General features: G+C 42.9%; 1 protein-coding gene across 1 annotated transcript; it reads left to right on the forward strand.

The window, feature by feature from the left end:
• Nucleotides 1–19,832: 19,832 nt before the first annotated feature.
• On the forward strand, nucleotides 19,833–26,019 carry SLITRK4 (SLIT and NTRK like family member 4). Its single transcript, XM_030210607.1, has 2 exons — nucleotides 19,833–20,202; nucleotides 22,008–26,019. The coding sequence occupies exon 2, from the start codon at nucleotides 22,060–22,062 to the stop codon at nucleotides 24,571–24,573; it is 2,514 nt and encodes an 837-aa protein (XP_030066467.1). The 5' UTR covers nucleotides 19,833–20,202; nucleotides 22,008–22,059; the 3' UTR covers nucleotides 24,574–26,019.
• The last annotated feature ends 235 nt before the right edge of the window (nucleotides 26,020–26,254 follow it).

A 26,254-nucleotide genomic window follows, 5' to 3' on the forward strand; every position in this document is an offset into this window, starting at 1 on the left:
ATCCATCCCTTCCTTTCTGAGCACACTGCCAAAACCCTTATCCACACTCTTATCACCTCTCGCTTAGACTACTGCAACTTGCTTCTCACACGTCTCCCACTAAGCCATCTCTCTCCTCAACAATCTGTTCAAAATTCTGCACAACTTATATTCCACCAGTGTCACTATGCTCATATTAGCTCTCTTCTCAAGTCACTCCATTGGCTCCCTATCTATTTCTGCTTACAGCTCAAACTCCTCTTACAAGTGCATTCACTCTGCAGCTCCTCAGTACATCTCCACTCTTATCTCTCCCTACACTCCTCCCTGGGAACTCCGGTCATTGAGTAATTCTTATCTGTACCCTTCTCCTCCACTGTCAACTCCAGACTCCGTTCCTTTTACCTTGCTGCACCATATGCCTGGAATATATTTCCTGAATCAACTCCAGCTCTGGCCATCTTCAAATCTAGGCTAAAAGCCCATCTTTTTGAAGCTGTAACTCCTAACCCCTGATCACTTGTTCAGTACCCATGTCTGTTTTATCATTCCCACCTTAAGTAATTCCCTTATCCCTTATTTGTCCTGATTAGAGTATACAGCGCTGTGAACGTCTAGTAGCACTATAGAAATGATAAGTAGTATTAATATCCTGTTTCCAACAATGGCCAATCCAGGTTACAAGTACCTGACAGAAAACCAATTAGTAGCAACTTTCCATGCTACCATTCCCAGAGCAAGCAGTGGCTTCCCCATATCTGTCTGAATAGCAGACTATGGACATTTCCTCCAGGAACTTGTCCAAACCTTTTTTTAAACACAGATATGCTAACTACTGTTACCATATCTTCCAGCAAATAGTTCCAGAGCTTAACTATTCATTAAGTGAAAAAAAACATTTCCTCCTATTTGTTTTAAAAGTATTTCCATGTAACTTCATTAAGTGTCCCCTAGTCCCTGGACTTTTTGAAAAAGTAAAAAATCGATTCACTTCTACTCGTTCTACATCACTCAGGATTTTGTAGACCTCAATCATATCTCCCCTCAGTCATCTCTTTTCCAAGCTGAAGAGTCTTAACCTCTTTAGCCTTTCCTTATATAGGAGGAGTTCCATCCCCGTTATCATTTTGATTGCTCTTCTTTGAACCTTTTTTAATTGAAACTTTCCTACTGACCACTTTCTAATGAGCCTATTAACACCAATTATTGGCATTAATTGGTAATTATTTGGATTTATGTTGATTTCGGCCTGCCCATTATTCTATAAAATTGTGCATCAAAATTGTCTCGTGCAACTCAAATCTTCCAATTTCCCCTCATCTAAGAGTTAAAAAGCCTAATTTTAGATAGAAAGTAGAAACAGGAATGGAGATATCAAATTTGAGAAGTGTCAATTTCTTCTTGTATTTTAGAAAAGCTTCAGCCCTGTAGAGACATTTCTAAAATACATGCAAGAATTAATGTGCTGCAGAAGCATCCAGTTTACAAATGTTAACATCTCAAATATAAACAGGGCCAACACAGCCATATAGACATCCACATACATATACCCTACCTGCATTAAGCTGTTAGCATGAGGTTTTTACCAGACTGGCTGTTTTAACAAGCATTAGCCATTAGCACAGGTCAGTGCTAATATATAATGCATGGTAAAATCCACAATAGCTGCTTAATGCAGCTTAGTAAACATGTCCCTGAGACCATAAAGACCATAGAAGAACAGGTAGCATAAGCAGAGAGAAATGGTAATATGGCATTCCTATTTTAAGGGCTTCATGAGTAAGAAGTAAAACCTTAAAATGGATCCAAAATAGTAGCTCAAGGTGAGTTACAATCAGGTGCACTGGATGGTTCCCTGTCCAGGAGGGCTCACAATCTAAACTTGTACCTGAGTCAATGGAGGGTTAAATGACTTGCCGAAGATCACAAGGAGCAAAAGTGGGATTTGAACCGGATAACAAGACTGGTGCTCTAACCACTAGGCCACTCCTCCACTCAAATGATTTATAAAGAGAAATGGGGTCACTTGATCAAATTTTTAAGTGTGCGAGAGCAGTCAGATTGCAAGTTTTTGAATTGTCTGTGCAGAGGCAACAAAATAAAACAGAATCGTAATCTGTTGTAAAGCACAGCAACTCAGCTCAGCTTAAAATCGCTAAAAAGAATTATTGTACTAACTTAAGTCAGAATGCCACCAATTGTAATGTACGATTGTTTTCATTTTTTTTCTAAGCTGATACAACCACTACAATCTTCAGTGGATGCTTTAATGTAATTTTTCCATTCAAAGGTAAGTGCATTTCAATCATCCTTTCCTGACTAATGTTTCTGATCTTGTTTCAGCTGCCCTAATTCCCACTTCATCATGGACTTCTTTTAATCTCCCCTTGCTCGAAACAATCTCTCATGGGCAGATGATCAAAAGCCTTGCGCTGTTCCAAACAGCGCCCTAAAAATAGTGCCGGGACAGCGCAGGGCTTTTCTGCATCGATGATCAAAGATAATGCATGCAAATCTAAGCAGCGCTATTATCTTTGATTATCATGTTTAAAGTGCGGGAGAATTGTGTCGAGCATGCGCTCAGCACAATCCTCCCGCACTTGTTTGACAGGTATGGGCTGTCAAAAGGCCAAACCTGTCAAACAGCATGCCCCGAGGCCCCGTGGCCCGAACATCGAGGCCCCCCCCCCCCAAACCCCCAGAAAACGTCGTGGCCGCCGCCGGCCAAACCCTCTCCCACCCACCGACGGGGGGGGGGGGGGGGGGCTGGAGGATCGGTGGGTCTCCAGCCCCCGAAACCCCCAGAAATCGTTGATTGGCCGCCTCCGGCCAAAGGATCTCCTACTGTGATCCATTGACGAGAGGGGGGGTTGGGGCTGGAGGTCCGGTGGACCTCCAGCCCACCCCAAATCCTCCCCCCAGCGTTGTACTTAGATTCCCTGGTGGTCCGTGGTGTGCTGTGACGTCGTGCCGGCCCCCTCCCGGCCCCCCTACCTTTTGTTGGAGGAGGGACGCAGTCTGCCTGCCTCCCTCCTCTTCCAGTCAGTCGAGGCCCAAAATGGCGGCGCCCAGCCCCGCCAGTTGCATCCTGGGATGCGCTGGGCAGGGCTACAGACCATGTAAGGGAATCGCTCCCTTACATGGTCTGTAGCCCCGCCCAGTGCATCCCAGGATGCAGTGGGCGGTGCTGGGCGCCGCCATTTTGGTCGTTGACTGACTGGAAGAGGAGGGAGGCAGGCAGGTTGCATCCCTCCTCCAACAAAAGGTAGGGGGGCTGGGAGGGGGACAGCAAGACGTCACAGCACACACGGACCACCAGGGAATCTAAGTACAATGTTGGGGGGAGGATTTGGGGTGGGCTGGAGGTCCACCGGACCTCCAGCCCCCACCCCCACCTCGTCGATGGATCACAGTAGGAGATCCTTTGGCCGAAGGCGGCCAATCAACGATTTCTGGGGGTTTCGGGGGCTGGAGACCACCGGATCTCCAGCCCTCCGTGAACATGGGGGGGGGATCGTCGGGGGGACCGGAGGTCCGCTGGACCTCCAGCCCCCCGTTCGCGTTTGCCTTGGGGGGGAAGGGGGGCCTGCCAGCATGCAACTTCATGCTGGACAGGGCTCACCATTCCTCCCCAATGATCCGCAAAATCTAATGCCAGCTCGGAGCTGGCGTTGATTTTGCTGCGGCCAGCGACCCAATCTTTGGCGCGCTGGTCACTGATCATTGGGGATGAATGCGTTAAGCGCCAATTAGCATGCATTTGCAAGCTAATTGCGCTAGAAGCCCTGTTTAGCATGCATTTGCATGCTACTTGCGCTGAGAACCCTCGAGTGCGTTGTTTCAGGCGCTCGAGAGCTCTGATCATGGATCGGCTGCAAACTCTGGTGCTAGTATGGCATTAACAGCCGCTAGCGCCAGAGTTTGCTTTTGATCATGAGGGCCTCAATGTCTAGCAAACTAGACCCCATTCCATCCACTTAGTAACATCAGCAGCCCTTCGTCTTTTGCCCCTGGTTCATCAAATAGTTACCTGTAGTCTAAGGGACTGTCCCAGATTCATTGAAAACAGCTATAATTTGCCCCATTATTAAGAATGCTAACTCTGATCCATCAGTTCCATTTAATTACATACTGGTCTCCAATCTCCCATTCCTTGCTAAAATTATTGAATGCATAGTCTTTTTACAACTTCAACTGCATTTAGATATGGTTCTTGTTTTGTATCCTTGTCAATCCAGTTGTAGAACCAGTTACAGTACTGAGACTGTTTTAGCATCACTGCTTAGTGAGATTTATAATACATTTTACAGGGGACTAATTGCTCTAGACCTGTCCGCTGCTTTTGATATTATTAATTATAAATTACCGTTAGATAGGTTAGTTTCTGTTGGAGTGGCTGGCATTGTCCATAATTGGTTCTTTTAGGAGTCCTTTTACTAAGCTTCCTGGATGTCTCGGCGCCATCTGAAACTAAACATGACCAAGACCGAGCTTCTCATCTTTCCCCCTATTTCAACCTCTCCTCCTCCCCCATTCTCTATTTCTGTGGATAACACTCTCATCCTTCCTGTCTCATCAGCGCATAACCTTGGGGTCATCTTCGACTCCTCCCTCTCCTTCTCTGCACATATTCAACAGACTGCTAAAACCTGTCGTTTCTTTCTCTATAATATCAGCAAAATTCGCCCTTTCCTTTCTGAGCACACTACCAGAACCCTCATCCACACTCTTATCACCTCTTGCTTAGACTATTGCAACTTGCTTCTCACAGGTCTCCCACTTAGCCATCTCTCTCCTCTTCAATCTGTTCAAAATTCTGCTGCACGACTAATATTTCGCCAGTGTCGTTATGCTCATATTAGCCCTCTCGTCAAGTCACTTCACTGGCTTCCTATCCGCTTCCACATACAGTTCAAACTCCTCTTATTGACCTATAAGTGCATTCACTCTGCAGCTCCTCAGTACCTCTCCACTCTCATCTCTCCCTACACTCCTCCCCGGGAACTCCATTCACTGGGTAAATCTCTCTTATCTGCACGCTTCTCCTCCACTGCTAACTCCAGACTCCGTTCCTTTTATCTTGCTGCACCATATGCCTGGAATAGACTTCCTGAGCCGGTACATCAAGCTCCATCTCTGGTCGTCTTCAAATCTAAGCTAAAAGCCTACCTTTTTGATGCTGCTTTTAACTCCTAACCCTTATTCACTTGTTCAGAACCCTTATTTTATCATCCTCGCTTTAATATTCCTTTATCTCTTATTTCTCCTGTTTGTCTGTCCTAATTAGATTGTAAGCTCTGTCGAGCAGGGACTGTCTCTTCATGTTCAAGTGTACAGCGCTGTGTATGTCTAGTAGCGCTTTAGAAATGATAAGTAGTAGTAGTAGTAGTAAGGGACTACTGTGGGAAAAAGGGCCCTGCAGTAGCAGAGGGGGCTGTTTTCCCCGCACACCAGGGCCCTTTTTACCACAGTGGGTAAAAAGCCCCTAAACAAATGGCCATGTGGTAGGATTACTCTTACCGCATGGCCATGCGGGGGGGGGGGGGGGGAGCACTTACCGCCATCTATTGAGGTAATGTTAAGGGTCCCCATGGTAACCTGGCAGTAACCAGGCAGCATGCGGTGATGCCAGATTACCGCCAGGTTGGCGCCATGCTATAAAATAGAAAGGTTTTAATGGCATGCCAGAAATGGCACGCGTTCAAGGTGGAACTACTACCGGTGGCCATGTTGGGCCGACAGTTGTTGGGTTAGCATTAGTAAGCCCGTGTTAGGCTTACTAATGCTTTGTAATAGGGCCCCTTAATTCCTACATAATTGCAAATTCAATGTAGCCAAGGTAAATATGCTATGAAAGTGTTATTCTCTTTCTTGAGGAGTTCCTCAGGGATTCATTCTATCCTCAATTCTCTTTTATCTGTTTCTCAGCCCTTTGGCTTGTGTAATACAGTCTTTCGGTCTTAGTATGTATTTTTATGCAGATGAAATCCTGATTGTTCACCATACTTCCAATATTACTCCCGATCTTGGTCCACTCTAAAAATGTTTGGAAGAAGTTCTAAGTTGGTACGTACATATTGTTTAGTCCTAAATCCTCAAAAGACCAAAATCTGTTGGATCACTGGGCATACTTCTATTCCATGCTCTTTGGTTCCCCTGTTTAACCAGTAGAGAAATTTAGATTTCTAGGGGTTATACTAGATTCAAAACTAACTTTCTCTTTCCAGATATCTTCAGTTCTCAAATCCAGTTTTTTTGCACTTCGCAAACTGCAATTGATTCACAGTAATATAGAAGAGAAGGCTCAGCATTCAATGAAGCTCATTTTCGAAAGAGAAAAACATCTAAGAAGTGGCAGAAAGGAGCATTTGGATGTTTTTCTTACCAAAATGTCCAAATCTGTATTTTCAAAACCCATTTTCCAGACTTTTTTTTGATGCAGTTCATCTGCAGTGCATCCAAATCTCAAGAGGATGTGTTAAGGGTGGGATTTGGGTGTTCCTAAGAGCTGGACATTATTCAGCCATAATGGAACAAAATGAAAATGTACAGGACAAAAACTAAGATGTTTTGAGCTAGATCTATTTTAATAATGACTAAGTCACTGGAGGAATAAAGCAACAACATCCCTTTACTCCCCTAGTGATCACTGACCCCCCTCTCACCCTCTAAAGATTTAAATGAAACAGTACATACCTGCCTATGACAGCATCAGATGTTACAGCCAGTCCTATTAGAGCACCAAACAGGTCCCTGGAGTAGCCTAGTGGTCATTGTAGTGCATTGTGGAGGGGACCCAGGCCCATAAGCCACTCTGTTACACTTGTGGTTGAAAGTGTAAGCTCTGTAAAACCCACCAAAAACCTATTGTACCTACATATAGATGACACCTTCAGCCATGAGAGCTATTGTAGTGTTGCACAGTTGGGTACAGTAGGTTTTTGGCAGGTTTTGGAGGGCTCATTATACAATGCAAGGGAGCAATGGTGATATGGGTACCTGGGAGATTTTAGGTGAAATCCATTGCAGTGCCCCCTAGGATGCCCCACTGCTCTGCTGGGATGTCTTTGTGGCCAGTCTACTACTTCACAATGGCTTGATTTTGTGCATTTTTCACATAGACATTTTATTTTCAAAAACTGACCAAAAAGATAAACACACAGAGCACAAAACAGTAGGCAAGTGGCCAAAAAAAAAAAAAAGGTGTTTTTCTGTTTTGAAAATGGCTATATTTACTATTCAGATTCTGGACGTTTGAGCAAAACATCCAAAGTCAGACTTAGACATCATCATGAAAATGTCCCTCCGTGTATCATGGTTTCATAGGTTTCTGTATGGATTATTGTAATTCAGTTTATGTTTGCACTACTAAATCTGAATTAAAAATTCTACAAACACTACAGTACATAGCCGCTCAAATCTAATGCAAGCTAAGAGGAGAGATCATTTTCCCGTTGCTTTCTAAGCTACATTGATTATCTATTAAATTTAGAATCGATTTTAAGATTTTTATGCTGATGTTCAAAGCACTTCATACAGGTTTGCCAGACTATTTGGCTAGACTAAGGATTACTTTTGTCCCAGCCTGGCTCCTCTGTTCTCACAACGATCACCGATTAATTCATCCCAACCCATCTCAGGCTTACTATGAATAGACAAGAAAGTGTGTTTTTTTTAATTTTTTGGTTCCCTTTCTTTTGAATAGCCTCCCCCCTCTCTTTGTATTCAGGATCTTCACCGAATAGTATTGACTGGCTTAAAATAAAAAAACATTTTTTGCTTTGGCTTTTGAAGATAATTGAGTCTATGGGGTCCTGGGGTGGGGTGGTGTTATGAGGGAGAAAAGAAAAAAATAACATCCTCCTATGAGACTCGCTGTTCTTGTTTAGATGGATATGAATGTTTTCTTGTGATACTGTGGGGCTCATTTTCAAAAGAGAAAAATGTCCAAAAAGTGGCATAAATTTGCATTTGGACATTTTTCTCACAAAAAACATCCACATTGGTATTTTCAAAACCAATTTTTAGATGTCCTTTTTATGAAGTCCATCAGAAGTGTGTTCAAATCACAAGGGAGTGTGTCGGGGGCGTGTTAAGGTCAGGATCTGGGCATTTCTAACACTTGGGACATTTTTCTGCCATAATAGAACAAAACAAAAACATCCAGGGCTATAAGTTGAGCGTTTGGGTCTAGACCTATTTTATTAACTAATAAGCCACAAAAAAAGTGACCACTGCAGAAATAAAGGAATGACAACCTCTTATTTGTTCAGTGGTTACTCACCCCCCTCCCATACCAGAAAGATGTAAATGAAACAATACATACCAGCCTCTACGACAGCTTCAGATGTTATGACCAGTCCTATTAGAGCAACAAGTAGAGAAGTTGACCCAGGCCCATAATCACTCTATTACACTTGTGGTTGAAAGTGTCAGCCCCCCCAAAAAAAAACCCACTGTACCCACATATAGGTGACACCTGCAGCCATAAGAAAGTATCAGCCCCCCAAAACCTGCTGTACCCACATACAGATGACACCTGCAGCCATAAGAACTATTGTAGTGGTGTATAGTTGGGTACAGTAGGTTTCTCATGTGTTTTGAAGGACTCACCATACAATATAAGGGGGTAATGGTGAGATGTGTACTGTACCTAGGACCTTTTATGTGGAGTCCACTGCAGTGCCCCCTAGGGTGCCTCACTGCTTGCTGGGATGCCTGTGTGACCAGTCTACTAAGAATGCTGGCTCCCCCTGTGTCCCAGTGGCTTGATTTTGTGCATTTTTCATGTGGCCATTTGTCCAAAAATAGATGTACTAAGTACAACAACATCTAGGAAATGGTCATTTTCAAAGAATGGTCATTTTCACTACTTGAGTTTTGGACATTCTCAGCTAAATGTCCAAAGTTGATTTAGACACCATTTCGAAAATGCCCCTCCATGTCTCAGTCCTATATTTAATGGCGTTCCTTTTCTGCCGAGTCATATTTTTATTGTACATCGCATTGATTTGCATATTAAAGAAGACGATCCATCAAATGTTAATAAGCATAAACATAGACATAACTGTAAAATAATCTTTCACAAAGACAAAGACACAAACTTTGAGAGGAACCCTCTCTGCTCTCAACTACCCTGTAGAGTGCTTATGTATGGTATCAGTGTGAAGTTAGTGATAATGCTAAAAGTTTAGCTTACAGCTCTAAAATTATAGCATCTACTTTCCCTAAAGTCTGGGAAGCTCAAAGCAGTACATCTACCCTATCTGAAAGCTCTCACACAAATAACTATCAAATGATGGCTGGGCCAGCTTTTGTTTAGTTTAAGGTAAACTGGCTTTGGCTGCTTAGAAATGTGTTTGTAATGGATTAGTCCTGACCCTTTTCCTAGCTCAGTTTTCCCCCAGACTTTAATAGCCCCCCACCCCCCATAGACTTCAGTGGCAAACAAAACAAGTGGGAAAACAAATCAAATACATCATTTCATTTGCCATAGTTCATTCATTTCATTTCAAGATGGCTCATCAACAAATTAAGCTTCTTCCCTGCATTTTTCCATTTGTTTGCAAATTAATATATAACCCTATAATTCATATCCTCTTGCTTTATTGAACAGGCAATACATTTCTCTACCAGTCTAGCTGTTCTTCCTTTGACATTGATGTACTAGGCACTGATTATATATTAATGAGTGCAAAAAAAAGGCAACTGCACAAACATGCAAAAATACTAGCAGTTTTGGGCATTTCCATATGCAAATGTCTTTTAAGATAAAATATTGCAAATGACACTTTGTAGTAATCTTGCAGACATAGGAGATCAGTTTAGAAGGGCTACAACACAATTGCACAAATAAATAGCTGGTTTATAGGGCATAGGGGGGTGAAAGGCTTCCAGACCTTCGGTTTTATAATGTTGCCGCTCTCCTCAGGTGGATCCATGAGATTCATACTGGAGGGTGCACGAATTCTCCTGTAGACTTTTGGCAAAGTTGGAGTGATCCTTTTGATGTATTTTCTATCCTGGAGCCTGGGTGTCATTGCAAGGCAGGTGTCTTGGAAGCGAACCCGTATTTGATCGCCTTGAGAAAGGCGTGGTCTTGGTGGCAACGTATTGTTGGGGAAGCTAAGAGGGTTAATCCATTTCTGTCTTTAGTAGGGAACCCTGAATTACTCCAGGGCTGGGACATGGTGCTTTTCAGCGTTGGAGAAACAGGGGATGCCGCTACCTGGAACAGCTGTGAAGTCTGGGAGGGCAGGTTTTTCCCTCTTTTGATCAAATCAAGCGTGAGTGGGGTATCCCAAACAATCATCTATTTCATTATTTGCAGGTGTGCGACTACCTTCTCTCTCTGGAGCACAGAGGATTTTTCAGGACCTCCCTTTGGTTATCCCTAATGCTGCCCTGTAGGATATACAATATAAAATACTCCATAGATTTTACATGACATGGCAGAGAGGGAGTCGTATGGGGTTATAGGAAGACAATACATGTATCAAGTATAAGGCATCTTGGGATACATACCTGCATTCCTTTATGGAGTGCCCGGCTCTTTCACAACTGTGGTCACAGGCCCTATGGTCAATTGAACTTACTCTACAGACCTCAGAATACTATAAGTTATGGGCCAGATTCTATACATGGTGCCTAAACAATCCACACGGTAAAGATTATCACTAAAGCGTATTCTATAAGCGACACTAAGATTTAGGTGCAGTATATATAGAATACTCTTAGCGGAAATCCTAGTACCTAAAACAACACGCATCCATTTAGGCCAATAAAAATGTGGCCTAAATTTCTGAACGTAGATTTATGCGCACTGAGCTATATTCTATGACGGTGCCTGTAAATTTTGGAACGCTCACAAAATGTCCATTTCCCCACCATAGCCACACTCTTTTTGAACTGCACACATTAAAATTTAGGCGTAGTTCATTACACGATACGCTTTGTGAGTTGTGCATGTAAATTCGAATTATTGCCAATTAGTTCTCATTATTGTTTGTTAAATGTTGTTATCAACGCTGATTAGCTTGTTAAGCCAATTAAGTTACACAAGTTGTTATAGAATACGCCTAGAGTTTGACATGGATCTCTAGGCACGCTATATAGAATCTGAGAATATGTGTGTATCTCAGGCATTTAAGCATGAGTATTTACACCAGATCTATTGCTGGTATAATTGTTTGTGCCTAAAATTATAGGCATGTATTTTTGCTGTTTACACTAGTAGTCTATAAAGGAAGTTAAGCATCTATGTTCCTTTATGGACTAGGCTCCTTCAGAGGCCCAGTTATAGAATTGCCTCCCATATGTATACTTATTTTTTTAGCATTTACACTCTCTTCAAATTGCAAGTAAGCATAATACCCCATGGGAATGGGTATTAGTAAAATGATAGATTTTTCCAGAGTTCTGGGAGGAGGGAGGTCCCTGCTAGAGGGCTGGAGTGATAGGATATCCCTGGCTGGGAGCAAGCCCTGCCCATAGGGAATGATTTTGAAATAGAATGCAGGAGAAAAGAGAAACCCTTGTAGAGAATGACAAAGGAAGGAGGAGTTGCAGAAAGGCTAAAGGTTGGAATTATACCCATGAAGTCGTCTTTTTGGTTGCCTGACAGTGCCCTGCTAAGAGATCAGGAGGAGGAAAGGGGGAATCCTGAGTGATAAGTATGACCCTTCTGTAAAGGAGGGTTGTGTCTCCCGCAAGCGGCAACTATGACACTGTGTGTGCTATGGGTGGGAAGAGGAGAGACCTAGCCCGGGAACAGGGGATTGGAGCTAGGGAGAGCTCAGTCTCAGGACCAGGGTAGATCCAAAGGAGGGTCTGAGCCCACAGAAATTGAATTTGTGCTGAGAGGAGGAGAAACAGCGAATGACAATAGTACGGCCCTGTAGGATAGGAATGGATAGGTGAACTGTAAATTCACCCAAGGGGGGTATACAGTACAAACAAACTGAACATAGGTAATAGACAATTACAGCAATGACAGCACATAACGGGCTAGATTCTACATATGGCGCCTAAAAAGCGAAGATACTTACCTGTAGCAGGTATTCTCCGAGGACAGCAGGCTGATTGTTCTCACATGTGGGTCAACGTCTGCGTCGGCCCAAGAATCGGCATTTTGCAAGCAAAATATTTAAAAAAAAATGTTTTGCCAGAGTCTTCTGGCATGCGTGCAGTGTGCACCGCGCACCATGCATGCGCAAACTGAATTCCCGCCTGTCGCGTGAACACGTTCCCTCAGTTAAATCAAAAAGCATAAAAAGAAGCAAATAAAAACTCCAAAGGGGAGGTGGACGGGTTTGTGAGAACAATCAGCCTGCTGTCCTCGGAGAATACCTGCTACAGGTAAGTATCTTTGTTTTCTCCAAGGACAAGCAGGCTGCTTGTTCTCACATGTGGGATATCCTTAGCAACCAGGCTCACTCAAAACAATGAACATTGGTCAATTGGGCCTCGCAACGGCAAGGACATAACTTAGATTGACCTGAAACCATAAACAACTAACTAAGAGTGCAGCCTGAAACTGAACAAAAAAGAGTCTAGGGGGGTGAAGTTGGATTCTAAACCCTGAACAGATTCTGCAGCACTGACTGCCCAAACCAACTGTCGCATCGGGTATCCTGCTGGAGGCAGTAGTGAGATGTGAATGTGTGGACTGATGACCACGTTGCAGTTTTGCAAATCTCCTCAATGGAGGCTGACTTTAAGTGAACCACTGACGCAGCCATGGCTCTAACATTATGAGCTGTGACATGGCCCTCTAGAGTCAGCCCAGCTTAGGTATAAGTGAAGGAAATGCAATCTGCTAGCCAATTGGAGATTGCACGTTTTCTGATGGCGACTCCCCTCCTGTTAGGATAGAAAGAAATAAACAACTGGGTGGACTGTCTGAAGGGCTTTGTCCGCTCCACGTAAAAGGCCAATGCTCTCTTGCAGTCCAAGGTATGCAAACTGCTTTCACCAGGGCAGGTATGAGGATGGGGAAAGAATGTTGGCAAGACAATTGACTGGTTCAAATGGAACTCCGACACCACCTTTGGCAGAAACGTAGGGTACGTGTGGAGGACTACTCTGTTATGATGAAATTTGATATAAGATGTATGTACTAACCCTACGAGCTGAAGTAACAGCCACCAAGAAAATGACCTTCCAGGACAAGTACTTCAGATGGCAGGAATTCAGTGACTCAAAAGGAGCTTTCATCAGCTGGGTGAGAACGACATTGAGATCCCATGACACTGGTGGAGGTTTGATAGGGGGCTTTGACAAAAGCAAACCTCTCATGAAGCGAACAACTAAAGGCTGACCAGAGATAGGCTTAACCTCTACATGGAAATGATAAGCACTAATCGCACTAAGGTGAACTCTTATGGAGCTGGTCTTGAGACCAGACTCTGACAGGTGTAGAAGGTATTCAAGCAGAGTCTGTGTATATCAAGAAAGAGGGTCTATGGCCTTGCTGTCACACCAGATGGCAAACCTCCTCCATTTGAAAGTGTAACACCTCTTTGTGGAATCTTTCCTGGAAGCAAGCAAGACTCGAGAGACACCCTGCGAAAGACCAAAGGAGGCAAATTCTAAGCTCTGAACATCCAGGCCATGAGAGCCAGAGCCTGGAGGTTGGGATGTAGAAGTGACCCCTCATTCTGAGTGATGAGGGTTGGAAAACACTCCAATCTCCATGGTTCTTCGGGGGACAACTCCAGAAGAAGAGGGAACCAAATCTGACGTGGCCAGAAGGGTGCAATCAGGATCATGGTTCCACAGTCTTGCTTGAGTTTCAGCAAAGTCTTCCCTACTAGAGGTATGGGAGGATACGCATACATAAGGCCTGTCCCCAATGTAGGAGAAAGGCATCTGATGCTAAAATGTCTGGGCCTGAAGCCTGGAACAGAACTGAGGGACCTTGTGATTGATCTGAGTGGCAAAAAGATCCACCGAGGGGGTGCCCCATGCTCAGAAGACGTTGCAGACTATGCTCATGTTCAGTGACCACTCGTGAGGTTGCATTATCTTGCTCAACCTGTTGGCCAGACTGTTGTTTACGCCCACCACTTAGAGAAACATGCCGTGACGACAAGCCCAAAGCCACATCTGGACGGTCTCCTGACACAGAGGGCAAGATCCGGTGCCCCCCTGCTTGTTGGTGTAAAACATTGCAACGTGATTGTCTGTCTGAATTAAGATAACTCGGTTGGACAGCCGATCTCTGAAAGCCTTTAGAGTGTTCCAGATCGCTCTTAATTACAGGAGGTTGATCTGCAGACCTCTTTCCTGAAAGGACCAGGCTCCCTGAATGTGGAGCCCATCTACATGAGCTCCCCACCACAGGAGAGATGCATCCGTCGTCAGCACTTTCCTTGGCTCAGGAACTTGGAATGGTAGTCCCATGGTCAAATTGGATCGAAACGTCCACCACTGAAGAGAAAGTCGGTGGATAGTTGGATTACATCCTCTAGATTCCCAGCAGCTTGAAACCACTGGGAAGCTAGGTCCATTAAGCTGATCTCATATGTAGAATTGCCATGGGCGTTACAAGAACTGTGGAGGCCATGTGCCCCAGATGTCTCAACATCTGCCGAGCCGTGACCTGCTAAGACGCTCGAACCATGGACACCAGGGACAAAAGGTTGTCCGCCATTACCTCGGGGAGATAAGCTCGAGCTGTCTGAGAGTTGAGCAAAGCTCCAATGAATTCCAATTTTTGGACTGGGGTGAGATGGGACTTTGGATAATTTATGACGAACCCCAGTAGCTCCAGCACCTGAATAGTCATTCGCATGGACTCCAGAGCACCTTCCTTCGAGGTGCTCTTCACCAGCCAATCATCGAGATAAAGAAACACATGCACTCCCAGTCTGCGTAGAGACGCTGCGTCTACAGCTAGGCATTTTGTAAACACTCTGGGCGCAGGCGCCAGGCCAAAAGGCAGTACACGGTACTGAAAGTGCTGTGCTCCCAGCTGAAATCCTGTGAGCTGGAAGTATCGAGATGTGTGTGTAAGCATCCTTTAAGTCCAGAGAGCATAGCCAATCGTTTTCCTGAATCATAGAAAGAAGGGTGCCTAGGGAAACCATCCTGAACTTTTCTTGGAAAAGAAATTTGTTCAGAGCCCTTAGGTCTAGGATGGGACGCTCCCCCCTGCTTTCTTTTGCACAAGGCAGTACCTGAAATAGAATCCCAGCCCTTCTTCCCCTGGTGGAGCGGGTTCAACCGCTTGGGCCTGTAGAAGGGTGGAGAGTTCTTCTGTAAGTACCTGCTTGTGCTGGGAGCTGTAGGACTGAGCTCCCATTGGGCAATTTGGAGGCTTGGATTCCAAATCAGGAGTGCGCCTAAATTTATGTGTGCAATTTTTGTCGATGATTATAGAATCAGGGGGATTATGGCATAGTATGTTACTTACAGAGTTGACACAGTCCCCCAAATTCTATATATGATACCGAAATGCATGCAATTGGGTGCACATTTATAGAATATTGCAAGTTATGAGGGTAACATAAGTAACTCATTGGAATTAACAACTAATTGGTGATAAATACCAACCATAGGCATTAACAAGCACTAACTGGTGCTAATTTGAAGTGGTGTGCATAACAGACTTACGTCTCTAGACAGTGCACCTAACGTTTTTTGCATGGAGATTCAATGTGGGCAGTGTTGTGCACACTTTATCGAACAGTTGCATTTGCATGCCCAACTGCCACATTTAGATGCGACCATTTATGCCAGTAATAGATGTGGCATAAGTGACTGCACCTTTGGAGTCTAACTGCGGACTTATATTAATATTCTGTAACAGTTTGGCACACAACTCTGCCACTATAAAAGACTAGAATAGCGCCTAGTTTTTTTGCACCTAACTTTTAACAATCTATATATAATACCACATTTGAACATTTTTACTGCTGTAATTGTCTGTTCTCTATGCTTCACTTGTTCTTGCTGTACAGCACCTTGGGTGAATTTTTCAAAAAAGTAGCAAATAAATCCTTATAAATAAATAAATTCACCCCAATATGTTGTAAGAGGCTCTTCCAACTTTATCTTAAGGCAGTTAATTGCAATTTTAGTGATGTGTAGGAGTAAACCAGTAATCACACTGACCTCTACTGGACAGTGTAGGGTAAGATGTGCAACTAATAAAATTTGTTTGCACTCTGGAAATCCTATTTAGCTTCATGAGTTCCAACTCCTTCTAATATATGTTTATATTTCTAGACTAAAAACACATAACTCAACTGTGGTCAACAAGACTAAAATTCCTTTTTCAAAACTCATAGTCATAAAGGGCCTGTTTACATGCTCATCTTCTAATGTGGTATACATCATTCAGTGTAAAAAATGTGACAAACGGTGCTATATTGGAGAAACAAGCCAGATGCTAAAGACAAGATTTAATTTACATAGACATCATATGAAAAATGTCAGTGCCAGCCAGGATGTCACGCCTGTGGGGCGGCACTTTACAAACCAGAACACTGTACCAGTGATTTCATAGTAAGAATCCTGAAAGGTAACTTTAAAACAATACAGGAATGTAAGACCTTTGAAGTCAGAATGATTAAATATTTTGACACTCACCAGACAGGAATGAACAAAGATCTGGGTTTTCTAGCCCATTATAAACCATAGAAATGTACTGCTTTTTTTTTTGTCACCCTCCTGCCTCCATGCATATCTCCCTGTCTCTCACCTATCCACCCCCATCCTGTTAGACTGTCACTGAAATGCTTTGATGTTTCACTTATATATACTGTCATCTACCAACATTTGCTTATTTCCGATCTGACGAAGAAGGGCAACCTTCGAAAGCTAATCATGAAATGTATTAAGTTACGTCCAATGAAAAAGGTATCATCTTATTTTCTTTTCCATGTTTTATTTTGTTTTATTTCTATTGATTACCTTTTAAAGTCGACTAACACGGCTACCACAGCTCTTTAGCTCATGCTACAAATCAGCTGGCACTAAACGCTGAGTAAGTCCTTAATAAAAGACCACCTTAGTTTGCTGCAGATATAGGATACAATAAACAATTTGGATTTTAGAAAACCATTAATTCTTCAGCTCTACTGAAAATAACGTTGGTGCTTGCAATAAAACCACTCTGCTCTATTGGTTCATCCGCACTCCAATAGTGCTGAAGATTATTTATTTAGCACTAGATGATATTTTCATCCAGCAATAAATTGCTCAGTTTGGTGTGGCAGAGCATTAAACTGTGCTACTACTAGGCTGCACTGCATTGGCATGACACGAGGCCCAACAGCTTGCCATTAACACTGTTTAATGCTTTGCTGTGCCAGGCGAAATATTTTGCATGTGTGCTATCCCGTGGCTTGATGCATTAGATCTTTTTATATTGTCAATCAATTGCTGTGTTAATTAGCAACTCCGAGAAACACAACTCTCTTCAAGAGATCTGTTTAAGACTAGAATGAAATGCGGGTGAATATCACTATCAATGTTTCAGTATCAGTGGAGGAGGGTCAAGTGCAAAAATGGCTTATAAGATCGTTTTTTCAGTGAACAGCGCTGTTCCAATATATAATAAAAAATTATGACAACTTATCTTGTGCAATGTAACCAATACACAACTGTAAAGAATGGCTGGGTAAGTGGACACAATGTCCTTGAAATCTTAATCAATGCACTTTTGTAAAGGTTGCATTTTATATAGACTAATCAAACATCCACTTTACAAACATAAATCATGATGGTTAATTTCATTCAAGGATACTTTAATTTACTTAAACAAGAGATATACATTGTGTCATGGAACTTTTTAAATATTTTCTCCCTGACTGCCAGCAGCGAAACATGATTTGTAAACAGAAGAGAATGAAAAATATTTGTCACTGTGCCTCTGTTTTTCTTATATTATATAACTGGATCACGAGCAGGAGTTTTAAAGGTCATTGGAACACAAATTTATCTATTCCTACTTATTTATTTATTTATTCATTTCACTATATGAATTGTTTGTCAAAGGAACTGAGCACCGGGTGATAGGTAACTTCTTCCTGGGAGTATGGGCATGTAAAAAAAAACACCTCCACCAACAACAAAAATATTCCTCTGTTCTAAAAATCCTTGACAGGTAAAGGTCATGTTTTCTCTCTCTTCACCCCAACCAGGTAAATAAATTAAATTGTGCAGTGGAGGAATAGTGTAGTGATTAGAGCAAATCCCTGTGCAGCTCCTCATGATTGTGAGAAAGTCACTTATGAGGGGATTCTACCTCCATTTATACTTGATATAAGTACAGGCACCTAAATGTGGCAGGGACACAACCTAACTTACCACAGGCTGGACATTATGCACATAAGTGGGATCCCTGCCCATGTTTATGTCCCCCCCCCCCCCCCCCCCCACTTTGCATTTATATGTTATATAAGCTATAAACTGCTGACACTTAGAGTTCACTTACAAGTGTTTAGTATTCTACACATTTGTGTGCACAAGGGGCACATACATACTGATGCCTAGACTGCAGAATTTTCCTTATAACCTTCTACTGCCTCATATACAAACTTACCCCCTTATTTACTAAGCTGCACTAGTGGCTGCCGGTGCGCTAATGCTAGCACATCTTAGTAAACAGGGGGATTAGATTGTAAACTCCCTGTACCTGAATATAACTGGCTTCCATCTACAATTGAATAAGGCCTGAACTAAATTCATAATCCTTTCTTCTGCCAAAGCTCTTTTCTTTTAAAAATTGCACTCTCTATCAGTACCCCCACCCTTCTAACTCCTCCCTTTGGTCCATTCTACACACTTAAGGGCACTTTTACTAAAGGGTTGGTGCGGCAACAGTCCTGTCATGTGCCAATCTGGAACTACTGCCGGGTTACCAGAAAAGCCCAGCGGTAGTTCCCACCCTCAGCACATGCCATAGTGCAGGCCCCCTTTTACCGCAGCTTAGTAAAAGGACCCCTTAGTTGGCAATGTCCCTGCCACAGCAATGCTGTCTTTCAAAATGGCACCTCCTGACCTCTAGTTGCAGTGGCGTAGGTATGGGTGGGCCTGGGTGGGCACATGCCAACTCATTCTTGCCTTAGGCCTACCCAGTCTAGTGTCCCCAAAAGCACCTCATTGGCGGTGCCTCATGCCTCTCTCTCTCTCTCTTGCCCTCATGGCAGCTGCCCATCTCTCTCTAAATCCCCCAGCCCTGTTCTCATCTACCTTTGAGCTATCGCTGGCAGCGATTCCTGTAATCAACCTGCGCTTCCCTCTACCGTGTCCCACCCTTGATGACATAATTTCCTGTTTCTTCACAGGCAGGGACACGGTAGAGGGAAGACTGCAGGGCTGGCACAGGCAGCTTACTGGAATCGCTGCCACAACGGCTTGGAGGTAGACCGCGGGAGGGGGGAGAGGATCAGATGCCAGCGGGGGTGGGAGGGGGAAGGAAAGAGAGGAACACATGTGGGGGAGAAGAAAGGAATGGATGTTGGGGGGGGGGAAGAAGCGGATGCTGAGCGGGGCGGGGGAGGAGAAGCATGATGATAGCAGGGGGGTAGAGTAACAAAAACACTGTATGTATGGACAGGGGTGGGGGTAGGAAGGGCCCACCCAGGTTAACTCAGAGCCCACCCAAAAATAACAGATCTGGCTACGCTCCTGCCTAGTGGTTTATTCCATCTTCTTTCAGCAAGGACGCTTGATCAACAGTCACTGTGCATTCATGGCAGATGCACTGCTGGGCACTAACTTTAGGCTGGTGTTAATGGCTCTTAATTTGCTGACGGACTTTTATTCTGAAGTGGGGATTTGCAGTGTGATGCTCTGGGAAGCTTACGGTCTGTAAGTGAAACTGTTTTTCTACGTGACTGAAGGAGCTTTGTTTTTGCTGAAATTCAGCTGCTGGATAGAGCAGCAGAAACAAGAGGGGGGAAAAAGCAGCAGGGAGCACATCCTCCCGTTTAACGCACATTAGTGATGTGAGTCTAGGTGCTGAGGGGGCAAATCCTTCCCGGGACTTTTAATTTCCAGCAGGACTTTTACAATGCATTGTGCCTGTCCAGAGGAGCTTTCCCGGCTGAGGATAAAACCACTTCTCCACGTAGCAATAACTGCTTTTCTTTTGGCTGAGCACAGCTGGGTTGGAAAGCACGGGAGATCTCCTGGGGGATTCAAGCTTCACTGGAGGAGGCGATCCATGAAAAAAAAAGGAGCAAACACAAATCTTCACCTGCAGTCATTTGGGTAAGTGATTGCTGCCTGGCACCGCTTAACCACGTGTTCAGATTTGGGGGTTTCTTTTGCCTAGTCCTTCTGCTGCCCCTCTACGTTTCCTGTGCAATCTGCTCCCCTAACCCCCTCTTCTTATACCCGTCCCATATTTCACTAACTCAGCCTTTGCTACCTCCCTAAGGTGGGCTGCCCTAGAACCGCCTCCATTTCCGGTTCATGACAACCCTCCCAGACTCCCCCCTCCCCCCCCAATCACCCCTCTCAACCTGCCCTCAGGCCACATTGCCTGCAGGCCGGCTATGCATCTCTGGTCCCTAGGTGTGACTAGGATGATTTGAACTGCTTGGTTGCCAGTAGATCAGACTTAGATGCATCTGGCTATTAAAGGTAGGTGCATTCACTCTGCAGCTTGTACAAGATGTAAAAGCCCCTTTGTTATCATTCTTCCTTCCTCGGGAGGTGTCCGACACATTAGAGTTTGAGTCCCCCTCTCTAGCCTTAAAGCCATGATCGTTTTGCTTGCAGATGGGATTAGCCAGTTATTCATAAGATCTCCTACATGACAAAATGGATTTTCCTTTGCTGTCGGGCTGCCTTAATTAATATTTGCACCTTCTCCCCTCCTCCCCCTTCCGCGGATTGCTTGAGATTCAAGGATTAAAGGAAAATGTTAATTTATGCAACTAGCATCGAAGGTATTGCTGCACTAACATGAAACCATACTTGGGTGAGGGGAGGAGGGGATTCAAACATGCCAAAAGGTTGGGACGTGATTTGGAGACGTACAATCTTTAGGGATTTAAAAAAAAAAAATACGGGGACGTATCTTCTCTCAATTGCAAGATTGCCCTAGCGGTTTTTAGCTATAATCGCTTCATTTCTGGAGACGCGCATCAAAATGGCATGTCCTGTCTGTGCAGAAGCTGAGGGATCGGGGATCGTCCCTGATGCCCTGTATGATTGCACCGTGGGAAGAAGCAGCTGAGATCCCTGGCTCCCTAGGTCCAAGCAGCACAGCACACACACACACGCGCACACACATACACACACACGCACAGCTCCGCGTCTGCCTCTGCTTCGCCACAGAGACGTATACATCCTTCGAGCGCAGCCCTGAGAGTCTGACATCTGCTGGGTGCCAGCACAGCCCTTCTGCCTAGGACCCTGCATCGTTTTCCTGCAGCCCAGAATAATTTTGCCATCTCTTGCCCAGCACTTTCTAGGGGGAATACCAGTGCACCCAGGCTGGGATCTTGGACTATGCTGCGGCAAAACATTGCGGTACTATTCAGTGGGATGGGGAAACCTGAAGATTAATTTCTTATTCTAATAGGTAACAAAGAAGCTTCAGTATTTCCCTTGGCTAATTGACTCACTATAGTTTTTTTAGTCTCTTTGCTTGATTGGTGTGTTAGATCTGTTAATGTTAAGCATGGTCTATATTTGTTCATATTTCCATATCATTAAACAGCTCTATTTTAATATTCATAGTTACTGCATCCTCTGCCGACTAACCTTTTGTTTTTGCCTTATGATTGCCAATATAAAATGTACTGGCATTTTCTTTGTGCTTAAAGAGTATTTTATAGCCATAATTTAAAACTTTCTCTTTTTTTTTTTTTTTTCTGTGAAGCAGTATGTTAGTCTTAATAAATGGCAGTGCATGTAAAATGCATCCCTTGGTTCAGTTCATATCAGTACACAGATTTTTTTTTTTTTTTTTTTTTTTTTGCTTATAGGCATTTTCAGAGAACAAATTTAGACGAATTGAATTGTTGAAGTAGTAGGACTGAATTTTTTTTTTTCTTTCTCTTTAGATTTCTTTATCGAGACGTTTAAGGTCTTTTTCTGATTGCAAAAAAAAAAAAAATGCTTCTCTGGCTTTTTCTGTTTTTCTCGACCCCAATCTCCTCCACGAATCCGGATCCTGAAATATCTGTGGAGATTTGCAATGTTTGCTCATGCTTGTCGGTGGAGAATGTCCTTTATGTTAATTGCGAGAAGGTTGCAATCTACAGACCAAACCAATTAAAACCTCCCTTGTCCAATTTCTACCACCTTAACTTTCAAAATAACTTACTAATTATTCTGTCTCCGAATACATTTCTGAATTTTACCCACGCAGTATCCCTGCAGTTGGGCAACAATAAGTTGCAGAACATTGAGGGAGGAGCCTTCCAGGGGCTCATTGCATTGAAACAGTTGCACTTGAACAACAATGAATTAAAGATCCTCCGAGCTGACACTTTCCTTGGCATTGAGAACTTGGAGTATCTTCAAGCAGACTATAATTTAATCAAGTATATCGAACGGGGTTCCTTCAATAAATTGCACAAGCTGAAAGTTCTCATACTTAATGACAATCTGATTTCATACCTTCCTGATAATATTTTTCGATTTGCTTCTCTGACCCACTTGGATATCCGTGGCAACAGGATCCAGAAGCTGCCATACATCGGAGTCCTGGAGCATATTGGCAGAGTGGTCGAACTGCAGCTTGAGGATAACCCTTGGAATTGTACTTGTGATTTGTTGCCTCTAAAAGCTTGGCTGGAGAATATGCCATATAATATTTATATTGGAGAAGCTATCTGTGAAACTCCTAGTGATCTATATGGGAGACTTTTAAAAGAAACCAATAAACAAGAGTTATGTTCCATGGGGACTGGCAGTGATTTTGATGTTCGAATCCTGCCCCCATCGCAACTGGAATCTGGTTATACTACCCCTAATGGGCATACGGTGCAAACAGCAGGGCATCGATTAGCCACCAAATCACCAAAAACCACTAGCCCTTCCAAGATCTCCGGAATAGTAGCAGGCAAGGGATTATCTAACCGTAACCTCAGCCAAATTGCTTCCTACCAAACCCGGATCCCTCCTCTTTCACCATGTCCACTTCCTTGTGTTTGCAAAATGCACCCTTCCGATCTGGGCTTGAGTGTAAACTGCCAAGAACGAAATATAGAATCAATGACTGAACTTTTACCCAAGCCTCAAAATGCCAAGAAACTTCATATAAATGGCAATTATATCAAAGATGTGGACACCTCAGATTTTCTTGATTTTCAAGGTCTAGACTTGCTCCACCTAGGCAGCAATCAGATAACAGCCATCAAAGGAGAGGTATTCCGCAACCTTACAAATCTTAGGAGGTTGTACCTCAATGGTAATCAGCTAGAGAGACTAAGTCCTGAAATGTTTACTGGCCTTCACAATTTGCAGTACCTCTATTTGGAATACAATGTTATAAAAGAAATTTTGGGGGGAACCTTTGACTTAATGCCAAATCTGCAGCTGCTGTATCTGAACAATAATCTATTAAGGAGCCTCCCAGCTTATATTTTTGCTGAAGCGCCCCTGGCTAGGTTAAATTTAAGGAACAATCATTTCATGTATTTGCCTGTGAGTGGTGTTCTTGATCAGCTTAAGAGTCTTACACAGATTGATTTGGAAGGCAACCCATGGGATTGCACTTGCGACTTAGTAGCGTTAAAACTGTGGCTGGAGAAGCTGAATGAAGGGATTGTGGTGAAAGAACTGCAATGTGAAACGCCTGTTCAGTTTGCAAACATTGAGCTCAGGTCCCTTAGAAATGAAATCTTATGTCCTAAGCTTATAAACAGAGCAGCCACTCTTCTCACTACTCCTATGCCTCCAGTCACTTTTACTACACCATTGGGTCCAATTAAGAGTCCTCCTGGTGGCCCTGTACCTTTGTCCATCCTCATTTTAAGCATCTTAGTGGTTCTTATTTTAACTGTGTTTGTTGCTTTTTGTCTTCTTGTGTTTGTGCTGAGGCGCAACAAAAAACCAGCTGTGAAGCATGAAGGGATGGGGAACCAAGAATGTGGTTCGATGCAGCTGCAATTAAGAAAGCACGACGCAAAATCTCTTAAAAAGGATGCCTTTGCTTCTGAGACATTCTTTCCGCAAACTATCGAGCAAATGAGCAAAAGCCATACCTGTGGCTTAAAGGACTTAGAATCAGGATTCACATTCTCGGATCCCCAAGGACAAAAAGTCATTCTAAGCAATATCACTGACAAGGACAGAGACTTATTGCATGCAGATTCCAGAAAAAGACTCAGCACCATTGATGAACTGGATGAATTTTTCCCAGGGAGGGATTCAAACATGTTTATCCAGAATTTTTTAGAAAGTAAGAAAGAGTACAACAGTATAGGAGTCAGTGGCTTTGAAATACATTATCCTGAAAAGCAGCAAGACAAAAAACATAAGAAATCACTAATAGGGGGGAACCATAGTAAAATTGTGGTAGAGCAAAGAAAGGGTGAGTATTTTGAACTGAAAGCGAAACTTCAAGGTTCGCCTGATTATTTGCAAGTCCTCGAGGAACAAACAGCATTGAACAAAATGTAGGTTGTGCAATGTTGGATTCTACAGAAGATGTTTAATGATGAAAGTGCCTTTTGTAGACTTTAACTTCCAAACACTAGGTTATGACTAGGCATAGAGTCGGGTGTCCCAAAGGGTATCTAATTAACTTAGGTGGGTTTGCCCTACAGAAGAAAAATTTCTAAATAGAGATTTCTTCATAAACCTGATACCTATGAAATCCAGTAGGGATACCACAAACTCTGTTGCCAAAGGGAGACATACGTTACTTTCAATTTAACCTCAAGCTGAGGCCTTTGCTGTATATTTTGTTCCCTTATACAAGTCATTGTTTTTTAAAATTTGTTAAGAAAATGGAAGAAAACTGGTTCCCGTGTTTGTTCCTCTGCTGGGTTCTTCATCTTGCACATGGAAGGAACAGGTGGAAATGGAATAACAACCCTGTCATACCTGGGCTTTAAACGGCCCTGTTTTAATGCTGACCAGAGGAGTTAAAAAATGCATGGAAAGGGAGAACATTTGATTGTTTGTGCATATTGGTAACACTTGAAGCCTGAATTTCGCAACCACTGGATTTATAATGTCAGAGTGTGCTAAATCTTGTTTAAACATACCAATCGTTACAAACTTCTGAAATAAATCCCACCACTTGAAGTATACCTGTCTGTACTTAAAAGTGTAAAAGGAAAAACTGATTCTAACTTTTACAGTTATTTGTGGTGATCTGAAGAAATACTTGATGTTTATGCAGAATTAAATGTGACTTTAATTAGCCTCTGCTATAGAGGTTATGTGAAACATCTGCAACCAAAAATGGTTGCCCGCATTTTTCAGAAGTGCTTACTGTGTGAGCGTGCCATAAATTATTTTTGTAACATAATTCTTATTTATGAGGTACTTTGTATACTAAATAGGGCAGTATGTACTCCTCAATATGTATTTAGTATGCCTGATTTGGTTTCCTGATCACAATTCATTAGTCTTCTTTAACTATAAAATGAGAGAGAACAGTATACCAAACTGGACCTGGTGATGAAATGCATAGAATTATTTTGTTTTATGCTATCAGGTATAATAAAAGAGTTGTTGTACTCTATTCTTGTGAAAGTAGCATATTATATTATTTCAGTTTGGTTATTAATGGACCATTTTAAACAGACCCACTAGTGGTTTCTCCCCCCCATTCTCACAGTATTGTCTTTTTGGTCACTTGTCATCAGTTCTCCCACCTTCCGGGATTCGGTGGTTTAATCTAAATATATATCTCAATGTTGGCTGAAATAAATGGATAGCCTTACTAATTGAAATAATAGGCACATGGACAGGACTGTTAGAGAGTTTTAGAAAGCTGAAAATGAAAGACGCTTTTAGCAAAAAGGGTAATGAAGTTTTTTGCAGATGGTTATTTTTACACAGTCTTGAGAAACCTGGAGCATCTCTTGCAAGGGCAAAATTGTTTTTGTGGCTGTAGGTTATTTGCTTATATCATTCATTTATTTTAATCCCTTTCTATGTGAAGTAATAATAAAAAGAAAGTTCTCTGAGGTTAATATTTGATTCATTTGTTCTTAACCAGTGTAAATGTATTTACTAGACTTTTGCTCCAAAAAAGAAAAAAATATATATATTTTTTTTTCTTTTTCAGTTCTTGGGCTTTAGTTTCACCAGCAGTTCTATGTTGATACATAGATGTATCTCTAAAATT

Source organism: Microcaecilia unicolor, chromosome 7 (genome assembly GCF_901765095.1).
Source record: "Microcaecilia unicolor chromosome 7, aMicUni1.1, whole genome shotgun sequence".
Classification (NCBI taxonomy): Eukaryota; Metazoa; Chordata; class Amphibia; order Gymnophiona; family Siphonopidae; genus Microcaecilia; species Microcaecilia unicolor.